Source organism: Mustela putorius, unplaced genomic scaffold (genome assembly GCF_011764305.1).
Source record: "Mustela putorius furo isolate JIRA1106 unplaced genomic scaffold, ASM1176430v1.1 tig00003972_pilon_pilon_pilon, whole genome shotgun sequence".
Classification (NCBI taxonomy): domain Eukaryota; kingdom Metazoa; phylum Chordata; class Mammalia; order Carnivora; family Mustelidae; genus Mustela; species Mustela putorius.
Genome location: NW_025422115.1, coordinates 20,234,367 through 20,249,948, shown reverse-complemented (window position 1 = coordinate 20,249,948; position 15,582 = coordinate 20,234,367). Strand labels below are relative to the sequence as shown.

Genomic DNA, 15,582 nt, shown 5'->3' with positions numbered 1-15,582 from the left:
AGCTTGAAATCAGGTAACATGATGCCCCCACCTTTATTTTTTTTTTTTTCAACATTTCCTAGTGATTCGGGGTCTCTTCTGATTCCATACAAATTTTTGGATTATTTGCTCCAGCTCTTTGAAGAATACTGGTGGAATTTTGATGGAAATGGCATTAAAAGTATAGATTGCTCTAGGCAGTATAGACATTTTTAACAATGTTTATTCTTCCGATCAAAGAGCATGGAATGGTCTTCTATCTTTTTGTGTCTTCTTCAATTTCTTTCATGAGTGTTCTGTAGTTCCTCAAGTACAGATCCTTTACCTCTTTGGTTAGGTTTATTCCCAGGTATCTTATGGTTCTTGGTGCTATAGTAAATGGAATCGATTCTCTAATTTCCCTTTCTGTATTTTCATTGTTAGTGTATAAGAAAGCCACTGATTTCTGCACATTGACTTTGTATCCTGCCATGTTGCTGAATTGCTGTATGAGTTCTAGTAATTTAGGGGTGGAGTCTTGGGTTTTCCATATAAAGAACCATGTCATCTGCGAAGAGAGAGAGTTTGACTTCTTCATTGCCAATTTGGATACCTTTTATTTCTCTTTGTTGTCTGATTGCTGTTGCTAGGACTTCTAATACTATGTTGAACAAGAGTGGTGAAAGTGGGCATCCTTGTCTTGTTCCTGATCTCAACGGGAAGGCTGCAAGCTTTTTCCCACTGAGGATGATATTTGCTGTGGGTCTTTCATAGATAGATTTGATGAGGTTCAGGAATGTTCCCTCTATCCCTATACTTTGAAGCGTTTTAATCAGGAATGGATGCTGCCTTTGTCAAATGCTTTTTCTGCATCAATTGAGAGGACCATGTGGTTCTTCTCTCTTCTCATATTAATTTGTTGTATCACATTGATTGATTTGCGAATGTTGAACCATCCTTGTAGCCCAGGGATGAATCCCACCTGATCATGGTGGATAATCTTTTTAATGTGCTCTTGGATCCTGTTGGCTAGGATCTTGTTGAGAATTTTAACATCCGTATTCATCAGCGATATTGGTCTAAAATTCTCCTCTTTGGTAGGGTCTTTACCTGGTTTGGGGATCAGGGTAATGCTGGCTTCACAGAAGGAGTCTGGAAGTTTTCCTTCTGCTTCAATTTTTTGAAACAGTTTCAGGAGAAGAGGTGTTATTTCTTCTTTGAAAGTTTGGTAGAATTCCCCAGGGAATCCATCAGGTCCTGGGCTCTTGTTTTTTGGGAGGTTTTTGATCACTGCTTCAATCTCGTTATTAGATATCAGTTTGTTCAGGTTGTCGATTTCTTCCTGGTTCAATTTTGGTAGTTTATAGTTTTCCAGGAATGCATCCATTTCATCTAGGTTGCTAAGCTTATTGGCATATAACTGTTGATAATAACTTCTGATGATTGTTTCTACTTCCTTGGTGTTAGTTGTGATCTCTCCCTTTTCATTCATAATTTTATGAATTTGGGCTTTCTCTCTTTTCTTTTGGATTAGTGTGGCCAATGGTTTATCGATCTTATTGATTCTTTCAAAAAACCAGGTTCTAGTTTCATTGATACGTTCTACTGTATCTCTGGTTTCTACCTCATTGATCTCAGCTCTAATCTTGATGATTTCCCTTCGTATGTGTGGAGTTGGTTTGATTTGTTGTTGATTCTCCAGTTCTTTAAGATGTAGAGACAGCTGGTGTATTCTGGATTTTTCAATTTTTTTGAGGGAGGCTTGGATGGCTATGTATTTCCCCCTTAGGACCGCCTTTGCTGTATCCCATAGATTTTGGACAGAAGTGTCTTCATTCTCATTGGTTTCCATGAATTGAACAACCCACTTCCATAGCTGAAACTGAGAAATGCAATCCCTCCTTCAGGTAATAAAAGCAGGACCCTCTATTATCTATGACCAGAATTTTGATCCTAGGATTCCCTGTCTATTCTCTCTCAGACACACAAGTTATCCCTCATGCCACTATTGTTTATAATGGAAGAGAAACCACCTGGGGTTCAGAAAGGAGTAGTAGACAGATTTCTAGGCACAATTATTACATTAGTTTTCAATTGTTGCTGTAACAATTTACCATACACCTGGCAGTTTAAAACAACACCCATTCATAACCTCCCAGTTTTGGAGGCTAGAAGTCAGACACAACTCTCACCAAGCTAAAATTGGTATTGTCAGGGCTATGTGCCTTTCAGGAAGCTCTGGAGAATAATCTCTTTCCAATTTCATTCATACTGTTGACAAAATTCGGTTCCATGCAGTTGTAAAATGGAAGTCCCGTTTCCTTGCTGGCTGTTAGCTGGCTGTTGCTGTTCTCAGCTTCTAATAGTCCATTCACATTCCACTGCTAACAGTTACCCTTTCTCCATCTTCAAAGCTACCAACAGCAGACTGCATCCTTCTCATGCTTCTACTTTCTCTCACTTCTTCTATCTGTGTCTACTGCATCTTTCTTCAGCTACATCTCTCTGACTCTTCTGACTTCCTCCTCTGATTTTATTAGGCTCATCTGCACAATCCAGGATAAACTTGGGTTAAAAACAGTGAGGTGATTAACAATCTTAATTCCAGCTGCAGTGCCTAGATTAGTGTTTGGTTGGATAACCAGAAACAAGAATCTTAAAGACTGTCTACTAGAGACACAGAGTGATTTCCTAAATATATTGCTCAATGATAAAAACAACAAACAAAAGAGTATTGTATTATTATATAATTTGCTAAATATTGTGTGAGAAAGGATAGAAAATATGCATACTCCTTATTTCTTATACAGAATAAAGAAACATTGGGAAGATAAATAAGAAACAAACAACAATATGTATCTGTAGAAGACAAAAAGGAGAAAAGTCCCATTAGACTTCTTATATACACTTTTCAAAAGATATTTTAATAATATAAATACATTATCTATTAGAAAAAAACTCTTCAAAAAGAAATTATTTACATCAGTATAGACTCACAGACTTTTATTTTATTCAACGGATTATAACCTTTTCCTGTCCTTTTTTTTGATGCTCCAACTGTCACAAATTATTCAGTGAGAGTCTCCTGCAGCTATAAATTAGAAAGAAAAACTAATCTTTATGGCAAAAATTCAACTAATGAATATAGAATGAATGATGGAATTTTAAAAAACACTATTTGACAACCATCACAGTAATAACTGATTCACTGAAGAATCATCAAGGGATATTAAAACTAGTGGGTGAGAGGAATATAAGAATATCTGCAGTCTCGAGTATCTTCCCACAAGATACTCATCAATTACAAAGAAAAATAACAGTAAATTTGCAGCTTTTTTGTTTTTTTTTTAAATACCCTTATGGACATCAAATGTAATGGGACAGATAAATATCACATCTCCTGATATCAAACACTGAAAAAACACATCTCTTCTGTGGTATTCCATGCCCAAAATGCATAACCTGAATCTAATCATGAATAAATTTAAGACAAATTCAAACTGAGGAACAATTTCGAATAATTGGTACATGTTCCTCAACAATGTCAATGCAATGAAATCTAAGACTGAGGAATTGTTCTAGATTAAAAGAGCTTAAGAAGGCATGACAACTGAACACAACAAAGGATATTGGGACAATTGGTGAAATCTGAGTAAATCTGAGTGAAGACACATAGGGTTCTTTTACTTCTCCTGCAAACTTTCTGTAACTATAATTATGTCAGGATGAAAAGGGGGCAGGGTAGAGGAGAAGGATGGGAGGGGCACTGGAGAGAAGGGAGAGGAATGGGAAAGAAATGAAAATGAAACAAGAAGAACTGGTCTAGGTCAGTGAGAAGACAAGCAGAGAATAGTGAGAAATAATGCTGGACAAGAGCAGGGGGGACCTGGGACGCCTGGGTGGCTCAGTTGGTTGGACGACTGCCTTCGGCTCAGGTCATGATCCTGGAGTCCCGGGATCGAGTCCCGCATCGGGCTCCCAGCTCCACGGGGAGTCTGCTTCTCTCTCTGACCTTCTCCTCGCTCATGCTCTCTCTCACTGTCTCTCTCTCAAATAAATAAATAAAAATTTAAAAAAAAAAAAAAAAAGAGCAGGGGGGACCATGCAGCACTTTCCAATCACTCATGCATTCATTCATTCAATTAAATATTTATAGATGCTTACCATCTGTTAGGAACTAGAATTAAGTACTTGCTTGTAGAAAAGAATGCTAACAATATCCATTAGATAGAATTTATTTTAATACAGAGTTGCAAAGCTCTAGCTAGGCACATGACTATCTAAAGTTTACATGTTACAGCTTCTTTAGCATCTATGAACAGCCACATGAGTGGTTCTGGACAATGAAACGTGAATATAAGTGGTGTGTGCCATTTGTAGTTTATGGCTAGAGTTATGGGCTCTGTTGCCTTTTCCCCGTCCCTGCTGGCTGAGATGCAGACCAAGAGATTGAGACCTGGGGGGCTTGGGTGGCTCAGTGGGTTGAGCCTCTGCTTTCAGCCCAGGTCATGATCTCAGGGTCCTGGGATCGGGCCCCGCATCTGGCTCTCTACTCGGCAGAGAGCCTGCTTCCTCCTCTCTCTCTCTGCCTGCCTCTCTGCCTACTTGTGATCTCTGTCTGTCAAATAAATAAATAAATAAAATCTTAAAAAAAAAAAAAAGATTAGTGTTGAAAATACATAAAGAAATTACTAAAACTGAACACCTGAAAAACAAATACTCCGGTTAAAAAGCGGGTAGAAGATATAAATAGATATTTTTCCAAAGAAGACATGTAGATGGCTAACAGACACATGAAAAGGCACTCATCACCACCGATCATCAGGGAAATAGAAATCAAAACTACAAGGAGATATTACCTCACACCTGTTAAGAATGGCTAAAATGAACAATGCAGGAAATAAGAGATGTTGGCAAGAATGCACAGAGAGGGGAACCCTCTTGTACTGTTGGTGACAATGGAAACTGGTGCAATCTCTGGAAAACAGTATGGAGGTTTCTCAAAAAGTTAAAAATAGAGCTACCCAGTGATCCAGCAACTGCAAAAATAATAATCCATAAGGATACATGCACACTGATGTTATAGGAATCAACCAACAGCCAAATTATGAAAAGAGCCCAAATGTCCATCCACTGATGAACAGGTAAAGAAGATATAGTTTTTACTCAGCCACAAAAAAGAATGAAATGTTGCCATTTGCAATATGGAAGAAGCTACAGGGTATTATGCCAAGTAAAATAGGTAGTCAGAGTAAGACAAATATCGTATGATTTCACCCACGTGCTGAATTTAAGATAAAACAAATGAGCAAAGGAAAAACAAAGAGGAAGAGGAAAACAACAAAAAAAAGACTCCTAACTATGGAGAACAAACTGGTGGTTACTGGAGGAGAAGGTGGTGGCAGTTGGACTAAATAGGTGAAAGGGATGAAAAAGTGCATGGTGATGAGCACATGGTATTGTATGGGTGCTGAACCACTATATTGTACACCTGAAACTAATGTAATACTGTATGTTAACTAATTGGAACTAAAATATAAACTTAAGTACACAAAAAGAACAGCCTTCAAGACTTTTTAGAGTCATGTGTTTACGGCGGTATACATGTACATGTATGTGATAAAACAAAAAGTAATTTAAGAGATTTGATGTATATATAGATCAATGAATAAAAATAGGAAATTCAAAGTTAAATCCAAATACATGTGGAATCAAGTATATTATAAAAGCAGTATTTCAGTGAAAAAGAAATGTATCCATCAACAGTGTTCAGACAATAGACATGCTTTTAAAAATAAATCAAACTTTGATCCATTTCTTACTTGAGACTAAAATAGATTCCAGATGATTACTATTTTTAATGGAAACAAATCAAACAATAAATGTAAGAGTGAAAGGCATGGGAAAAGTAAAAGAATTGTAATAATAATATAATTATTTGTCTAAGAAAGATAAAAACCTCAAACATAAAAAAATCAATGGACAAATTTACATTTCTATAGAAAGTCAACCATAAACAAAATAAAAAAACAATTCCACTCAGAATATCCTAAGAAAGGAAGGAGAATATATATACACTTAAACGCTTTAAAGGCGCCGGTTATTTCTGGAATTAAAATAAAAAAAAACAACTGGTTGCAGTCGTTATCTCTAGGAAGAAGGGCTGGGAAAAGAGGTTTACTTTACAATGAATATCATTATGTTTATATGAATTCCTGAATTAAAAATAAAAACTAGTTAAAAATTTAAGAGATTATGCTGGCAAAAGAGAACCAGACCAAGAATAGTATTGATGAATACTGGCAACACTGCCTGTCATTAAAATATACTACAAGTGCCTGGGTGGTTCAGTGGGTTAAGCCTCTGCCTTCAGCTCAGGTCATCTCAGGGTCCTGGGATCGAGCCCTGCTTTGGGCTCTCTGCTCAGAAGGGAGCCTGTTTTCCCCCCGCTTTCTCTGCCTGCCTCTCTGCCTATTTGTGATCTCTCTTGGTCAAATAAATAAATAAAATCTTTAAAATATATGTATATATAGTAGGGAAGGTTGCACAAACTTTCAGTTATAAAATAATTATGTCAGTATCGGTTGAGCCCTGATTTGTGACCCAGTATGTGGTCTATTCTGGAGAAAGTCCCATGTGTGCTTGAGAAGAATGAGTGTTCTGTTGTTTTAGGGTGGAATGTTCTGCATGTATTTATGAGGTCCATCTGGTCCAATGTGTCATTCAATACTCTTGCTCCTTTATTGATTTTCTGCTTGGATGATCTGTCTATTACTGACAGTGGCATGTCTATTACTGACAGTGACTGTTAATGTATTCATATCAATATGACTCTTTATCTTGATTAACAGTTCTCTTATGTAGATGGCTGCTCACGTATTGGGGGCATAAATATGTACAACTGTTAGATCTTCTGGGTGGACAGACACTTTAAGAGTGATGTAGTGTCCTTCTGTACTCTGACTACAGTCTTTAGTTTAAAATCTAATTTCTCTGATAAAAGAATCACTACCTCAGCTTTCTTTTGAGGACCACTGGCATGAAATATGCTTTTCATCCCTTCGGTTTCAGTCTGGATGTATCCTTAGGTTCAAAATGTGTCTTCTGTAGACGACATATGGACGGGTCCTGTCGTTTTATCCAATCTGCAACCCTGTGCGGTTTTATGGGAGTATTTAGGCCATTCACGTTGAGAATGATTATTAAAAGATACATTTTTATTGACATCATGTTGCCTGTGAAGTCCTTGTTTGAAATTATTCCCTGCGTATTCTCAGACCACAATGCTTTGAAACTGGAACTCAACCACAGGAAAAAGTTTGGAAGGAATCCAAACACGTGGAAGCTAATGACCACCCTGCTTAAGAATGTTTGGATCAACCAGGAAATCAAAGAAGAACTTAAAACAATTCATGGAAACCAATGAGAATGAAGACACTTTGGTCCAAAACCTATACGATACAGCAAAGGCAGTCCTAAGGGGGAAATAAATTGCTATCCAAGCCTCCCTCAAAAAAACTGAAAAATCAAGAATACACTAGCTCTCTTTATACCCCAAAGAACTGGAGAATCAACAACAAATTAAGCCAACCCCGCACACAAGAAGGGAAATAATCAAGATTAGAGCAGAGATCAATGAGATAAAAACTAGAGATACAATAGAACACATCAACGAAACTAGAAGCTGGTTTTTTCAAAGAATCAATAAAATTGATAAACCATTGGCCAAACTAACCCAAAAGAAAAGAGAGAGGACCCAAATTAATAAAATTATGAATGAAAAAGGAGAGGTCAGGACTAACACCAAGGAAACAGAAACAGTCATCAGAAATTATTATCAACAGTTATATGCCAATAAGTTAAGCAACCTAGATGAAATGGATGCATTCGTAGAAACCTATAAACTTTCAAAGCTGAATCAGGAAGAAATTGACAACCGGAATAGACCAATATCTAGTAACAAGATTGAAGCAGGGATCAAAAACCTCCCAAAAAACAAGAGCCCAGGACCTGATGGATTCCCTAGGGAATTCTACGAAACTTTCAAAGAAGAAATAATACCTATTCTCCTGAAGCGGTTTCAAAAATTGAAGCATAAAGAAAACTTCCAGACTCTTTTTATGAAGCCAGTATTACCCTGATCCCCAAACCAGGCAAAGACCCCACCAAAAAGCAGAATTTCAGACCACTATCCCTGATGAATTTGGATGCTAAGATTCTCAACAAGATCCTACGCTAATAGGATCCAAGAGTACATTAAAAAGATTATCCACCATTACCAGGTGGGATTTATCTATGGGATGCAAGGGTGGTTCAACATTTGCAAATCAATCAATGTGACAGAACAAATCAATTAATTCTCAATTAATGCAGAAAAAGCATTTGACAGGATACAGCATCTGTTCCTGATTAAAACGATTAATATATAGGGATAGAGAGGACATTCCTCAACTTTATAAAATCTATGAAAAACCCACAGCAATTATCATCCTCAATGAGGAAAAGCTGACAGCCTTCCCTTTGAGATCAGGAATATGACAAGGATGTCCACTCTCACCACTGTTGTTCAACATAGTACTAGAAGTCCTAGCAAGAGCAATCAGACAACAAAAAAGAAATAAAATGTATTCAAATTGGCAATGAAGACATCAAACTCACTCTCTTTGCAGATGACATGATACTTTATACAGAAAACCCAAAAGAGTCCACCCCCAAACTACTAGAATTCATACAGCAATTCAGTAAGGTGGCAGGATACAAAATCAATGTACAGAAATCAGTTGCTTTCTTATACACTAACAATGAAAATACAGAAAAGGGAAATGAGAGAATTAATTCCATTTACTATAGCACCAAGAACCGTAAGATATCTGGGAATAAACCTAACCAAAGAGGTAAAGGATCTGTACTCGAAGAACTACGAAACACTCATTAAAGAAATTGAAGAAGACACAAAAAGATGGAAAAGCATTCCATGCTCATGGATTGGAAGAATAAACATTGTTAAAATGTCTATACTGCCTAGAGCAATCTATACTTTCAATGCCATCCCGAGCAAAATTCCACTGGCATTTTTAAAAGAACTGGAACAAACAATCCTAAAACTTGTTTGGAACTGGAAGAGACCCCAAATTGCTAAGGAAGTTTTGAAAAAACAAACAAACAAACAAACAAACAAACCCCCCCAAACTGGGGGCATCACGTTGCCTGATTTCAAGCTTTACTACAAAGCTGTGATCACCAAGACAGCATGGTACTGGCACAAAAACAGACACATAGACCAGGGGAACAGAGAGTAGAGAGCCCAGATATGGACCCTCAACTCTGTAGTCAAATAATCTTTGACAAAGCAGGAAAAAATATACAGTGGGAAAAAGTCTCTTCAATAAATGGTGCTGGGAAAATTGGACAGCTCTATGTGTAGAAGAATGAAACTCAACGATTATCTTACACCATACACAAAGATAAACTCGAAATGGATAAAAGACCTCAACATGAGGCAGGAATCTATCAAAATCCTAAAGGAGAACATAGGCAGTAATCTCTTTGACATTGGCCACAGCAACTTCTTTCAAAATGTATCTCCAGAAGCAAAGGAAACAAAAGCAAAAATGAACTTTGGGACTTTATCAAGATCAAAAGCTTCTGCACAGCAAAGGAAACAGTCAACAAAACAGAGAGGCAACCCCAGAATGGGAGAAGATATTCACAAACGACACTACAGACAAAGGGCTGATATTCAAGATCTATAAAGAACTCGACAACTCTGTATACACAAAATAGATAATCATGTCAAAGAATGGGCAGAAGACATGACAGATACTTCTCCAAAGAAGACATACAAATGGCTAACAGACCCATGAAAAAATGTTCATCACCATTAGCAATCAGGGAGATTCAAATCAAAACCACATTGAGGGGCACCTGGGTGGCTCAATGAGTTGAAGCCTCTGCCTTTGGCTCAGGTCATGATCCCAGGGTCCTGGAATCAAGCCCCACATCAGGCTCTCTGCTCAGCAGGGAGCCTGCTTCCCCCTCTCTCTCTGCCTGCCTCTCAGCCTACTTGTGATCTCTGTCAAATAAATAAATAAAATCTTTTAAAAAAACTCAACACATTGAGATACCATCTTACACCAGTTAAAATAGCCAAAATTAACAAGACAGTAAACAACATGTGTTGGAGAGGATGTGGAGAAAGGGGAACCCTCTTACACTGTTGGTGGGAATGCAAGTTGGTGTAGCCACTTTGGAAAACAGTATGGAGATTCCTTAAGAAATTAAAAACAGAGCTACCCTATGACCCTGCAATTGTACCAGTGGGTATTTAACCCAAAGATACAGATGTAGTGAAAAGAAGGGCCATCTGTATCCCCATGTTCATAGCAGCAATGGCCAGAGTTGCCAAACTGTGGAAAGAATGCCCTTCAATGGATGAATGGATAAAGAAGATATGGTCCATATATACAATGGAGTATTATGCCTCCATCAGAAAGGATGAATACCCAACTTTTGTATCAACATGGACGGGACTAAAAGAGATCATGCTGAGTGAAATAAGTCAAGTGGAGAGTTTCAATTATTATATGGTTTCACTTACTTGTGGAGCATAAGGAATAACACAGAGGACACTGGGAGATGGAGAGAAATGAGTTGGGGGAAATCGGAGGGGAAGACAAACCATGAGAGACTGTGGACTCTGAGAAACAAACTGAGGGTTCTGGAGGGGAGAGGGGTGGGGGTTGGGTGAGCCTGGTGGTGGGTTATTATGGAAGGCACATATTGCCTGGAGCACTAGGTGTGGTGCATAAACAAGGAATTTCAGAACACTGAAAAGAAACAAAATAAAATAAAATAAAATGAAATGAAAAAAAAGTCAGGAGGATAAAATATAGAATATGGTGGCTATAGTTAATAATACCGTATCACATATTTGAAAATTGCTAAGAGAGTAGATCTTAAAAGTCCTTATCAAATGAAAATAATTTTTTATAACTATCTATAGTGATAGATGTTAACTCAACTTATTGTGATCATTTCACAACATATACAAATACTAAATGATCATGCTGTATACCTGAAAGTAATGTTTCATGTCAATTATGCCTCAAATTTAAAAGTTAAATAGGGGCGCCTGGGTGGCTCAGTCAGTTAAGCATCTAATTCTTGGTTTTGGCTCAGATCATGACCTTAGGGTCATGAGATAAAGCCCCACATCAGGTTCTGCGTTAAATGCAGAGTCTGCTTGAGATTCTGTCTCTCCTTTCCCTCAGGCCCTCCCCCATCTCTCACAACGGGGCATGCATGCAGTCTCTCTTTCTCAAATAAATAAATACATCTTTAAAAGAAAAAGTTATATAAAGTGCTTGGTAGTGGAGTGTTAGTGGTCCTTTTTGTCTTAACAAATTAATCAAATAACCAACTAACTAAAAAAAAAAAAAATCAACGCACAGTTCATCCCAGTTTCATAATATGGCCTTGTTCTGTGATGCCTCAATTATTCCCAGATACTAACATTTTACCTCACAGATATTCCTCTATTCATAAAATTGTAAATCACACACATGCACATTATTTTCTTTTCCTAGAACTCTAATATTAAAGTTGTTTTTATTTAAAGTTATTTTATTCTGAATGGATCAACAAGTACAAAACAGCTCTTACCAAAAAACCCACACAAAAAACAAAAAAAAAAACCCCACAAAAACAAACAAACAAACAAACAAAAAACCACAGCTCTTATATTTTTTCCCAAATGCTTCACTTGCACCTTTGGCAGGAGGGTTTCACCTCCTATCACCAGTCCAGCCCTCTGATGCTGTGTTTTACAGTATCTCCCCTTCTAAGTTGTTTGGGATATACAACGTCCACTGCTGCCACTGAAGTTCTTATTCCAAACCACAATATCCATTCACCTAATATTAGAAATGTTTGATTTGCTATCTGAGAGGTTGTCGCATCTCTACAATAAAAATACAGTATTGCTTTAAAAATTATCTTAAAAAAAATGTACAAAACAGAATCAACAAAAGATAAAGTTTTCCTTACCTCTGGATTCTGTCTAGTTCCTGTTTATAGAAAATAATCATTGATACTAGTTTTTTGTATCTGAGATATTTTGTGTGTATGAGTACAGATATAAAAATGCTTTTTATTTTTTAAAAATTTACAAATAGTAGCTTTCTATATAGTGATTAGCTCCTTAACAAAACATCTTGGAGAATGGCTTCTTTTACTTTAGTGTTAAAAGCAGCATCCTATTTCATGAGTGTAATCTAGCTTATTTAACCATTTCCTTGTAAATTTAGGTTGTTTTCAGCATCTCGCCATTACAAACTCCTCTTCAATTAAAAAGCCTTATACATTGCAGCATGAACGAGTGTGATATATCTACTGGAAAAATTCCTAGATGTAGAATTGCTAGGTCAACATATTTTGGTTTTGTTTTTAAATATTTCTAAAACTTAAAAATGCATGATTGTTAAAGTACCTTCTCCAAGAAGGTTATACAAATGAGCCAATTCACAATATTGAGAAAAATCTATATTTATATATCCTTCTAAATTAGGTAACTAATTCATTTTCAGTTTTGCCCACTGATGAGCAAAATAGGAAATCACTGCTCTTTCATTTTAATTTGCCTAACAAGTGTAAACATTTATTTGTATATTTCCTAATATTTCTATGATTTATCATAGTCCCTGAAATAAAATAGCTGTTGAATAAATGAATTGTCCTTACCGTCCTTTTATATATGTCAGATGCTTTGCTCATTCTTATCTTGAGGTATTGTTCTTTTCTGCACAGACATGAAAAAGACTATTCTTTCAAGACTTAAAGTATATAAAGCACCCAAACACTACCCTTTCCTTAGGATATGTATCATCTCATTTAACCGTCATAAAAATCCTCGGTGGTGGGTGGTATTATTCCTATTTTATACATGAGTACATTGAAACTCAGAGACTAAGCTGTCTAAGGTAACTCAATTGGAAAATCCTACTTCAGAGAACAAAAGTAAACAAGGCTAAGGGCTTAGATACAAGCCTATGTCCTTTTGTTGCACTCTGCTATACTGCAGTTCACAGGTGTGTGGAACTCTGAAATGACCAAGTCTGTCAGCACCATTTTTCCAACAGCATTTGCTCACTTTGTGTCTCTGTGTCACATTTCAGTAACTCTCACAATATTTCAAGGTTTTCATTATTACTATACTTCTTAGGGTGATCGGAATTAGTGATCTCTGATGTTACTATTTTAATTGTTTCGGGGCATCATAAATTGCACCCATCTAAGAGAGCAAAGGCAATCAATAAATGGGTGTGTCCTGACTACTCAGAAGACCAGTCTGTCTCCTGTTTCTCTCCCACTCGTCAGGCTTCCCTGTTTCCTGAAATATAGTAATATGGAAACTGGCTAATTAATAGCCCTAAGCGTTTACATGAAAGAAAGACTCACATGCCTCTCACTTAATTTTTTTAACATGTCTCTTGCTTTAAATCAAAAGCCAGAAATGATTAAGTTTGGTCAGGAAGGCATGTCAAAAGCCGAGAGAGGCTGAAAGCTAGGCCTTCTGCATCAAACAGTTAGCTAAGCTGTGAATACAAAGGAAAAATTGAAGGAATCTAAAAGCACTATTCCAGTGAACAAGTAGATGATAAAACAGTGAAACAGCTTTATTGCTGTTACAGAGAAAGTTTCAGTTGTCTGGACAGAAGATCAGACCAGTCATAACATTCCCTTAAGCCAAAACCTAATCCAGAATATGGCCCTAACTCTCTCCAATTTTATGAAGGCTGAGAGAGGTGAGGAAACTGCAGAAGAAAAGTTTGACACTAGCACAGGTTGTTCATGAAGTTTAAGGAAAGAAGCCATCTCCCTAACATAAAGGAGCAAAATGAAGCAGAAAAGGCTGATGTAGAAGGAGGATCATGTGCTTCCAGACTGACCACAGGTTAAGTAAAAGTGCAGTTAAGTAAAATGGTGGAGAAGGGCGACTACTATACTTTTCCCCCTTGGCTAGATACTATCTTTCCAAGCTACTCCTCCTTTGTCAAGAATGAGCAAAAATGTATTTTCTTTTGTAAAACTTTCCTTCATTTTCCCTTTCCATAATTCAACAGACTTTGTGCTATTTTATTCTAATGACTTTTTAAAATGCCTACCTTCACTGGTAAATTATGAGCTTCTCTAGGGAGTAAGTCATCTTCGTAATTACAGAGATTATTGTAAAATACACAATAAAGATACATAATACAACAGATAAGAACATGGCATAATATTCTGGAATGTCTTTTGAATTAGAAGTAGTTATATTTGTAAAATCTTAGTCTTAATTTTTTTTTTTTAAAGAAAGGAGGGAAAGTTAAAAAGCTCCTATGTCTGAAAAGAGATATTTGTATCTTTTATGAGTAAACATTTTCATGTCTCTACCATTTTAGGAAACCACCACTGATAACAAGTGACAGAATTCAAGATATTTCTGCCACTGCAAATTTTTGTAAAGACATAAATGATAAACCCTTGGGCATCTGATAAATATTCCTTAAATATATCCACAGAAATATTTTAAAATATACTTCACACTGCTAAAAATTACTTCACCCTAACATAAGAAATGGATTATAACTTACTAAATCAGTTTCTTTTTTCCTTCTTTTCTTTCTTTCTGTTTTTGGTACCTGATGGGAGAGAAATACAGAAACTGTGATATAGCAAAGACAAACATACTTTCTTACTTCTTTGTGAATGCTTAGATTTTTGCTCAACAGGTAATAGTATAAACAGTTTTTTATTGTTCAGAAGAAAATGTGCAGTGCTGGCAAGCAAATATAAGAAAATTTTTGAATTCAGTGAAACATAGTACCCATAAAAGTGATAGAATAAAAGGATACTTTAGGGATTCTTACCTTTTTAAAACATCATTTCTGTTCAGAAGCCATTCCATATTAATTTAAATGATTATTTTATTTTAGTCATTAACTAAATGATTATTAACTTTTAAGCCTGGACTTTCCATATTTTAGCTCTAAAATACTCTCCATCCCAGAGCTAAATATACAAAGGTATCATATGGGACACAGAAGGCTCTTTTATACATGACATTTCCTAATAACCACAGTATAGGACAATCCAAACTTAACCTTTAAGATTATAAACAAAGGCAATATATGCCTACTAAAAAAATCTTCTGTATAACCTAGACCTAGAACACAAGAACTTTCAAGGATTAATTTATATCTGGCTATTTCAAAAGTGAGTTGAAATGGCTTATAAATTTAAACACATATAAATTAAAATAACTGAAAATAAAACAGGACCTAATCAATAAAAATAGTATTCCTGATACCTAATAATTAAATACCTAATTATTTCAACTGGAGTACTGAAAGAAAACATATAACACAGAACTTTGTCTTCTGTAATATGGATTTCATAAGTTATTTAATAGGGCTGAAGCAAGAATTAACTAAAATATCCAACACATAGTATAATTTCTGGTACTCAATAAGTAAATGTTGTTATTACTGTTATACAGATTTCAAAAAACACACATTTTCCTAAAACCTAATTCAAGAAGAAATAAAATTTGTGTTTCCTTACAAAAAGGCCATCAAAAGATATAAT

General features: G+C 36.1%; 1 protein-coding gene across 9 annotated transcripts in view; it reads right to left on the bottom strand.

The window, feature by feature from the left end:
- The window catches only part of MYO9A (myosin IXA), a 283,468-nt gene that overhangs the window by 70,708 nt on the left and 197,178 nt on the right, over nucleotides 1-15,582 (bottom strand). For all 9 annotated transcript variants that reach the window (XM_045070457.1, XM_045070456.1, XM_045070459.1 and 6 more), the window contains one exon: nucleotides 14,589-14,636. In XM_045070457.1, the coding sequence (XP_044926392.1) occupies nucleotides 14,589-14,636 (48 nt within the window). The remainder of the gene's footprint in view (nucleotides 1-14,588; nucleotides 14,637-15,582) is intronic.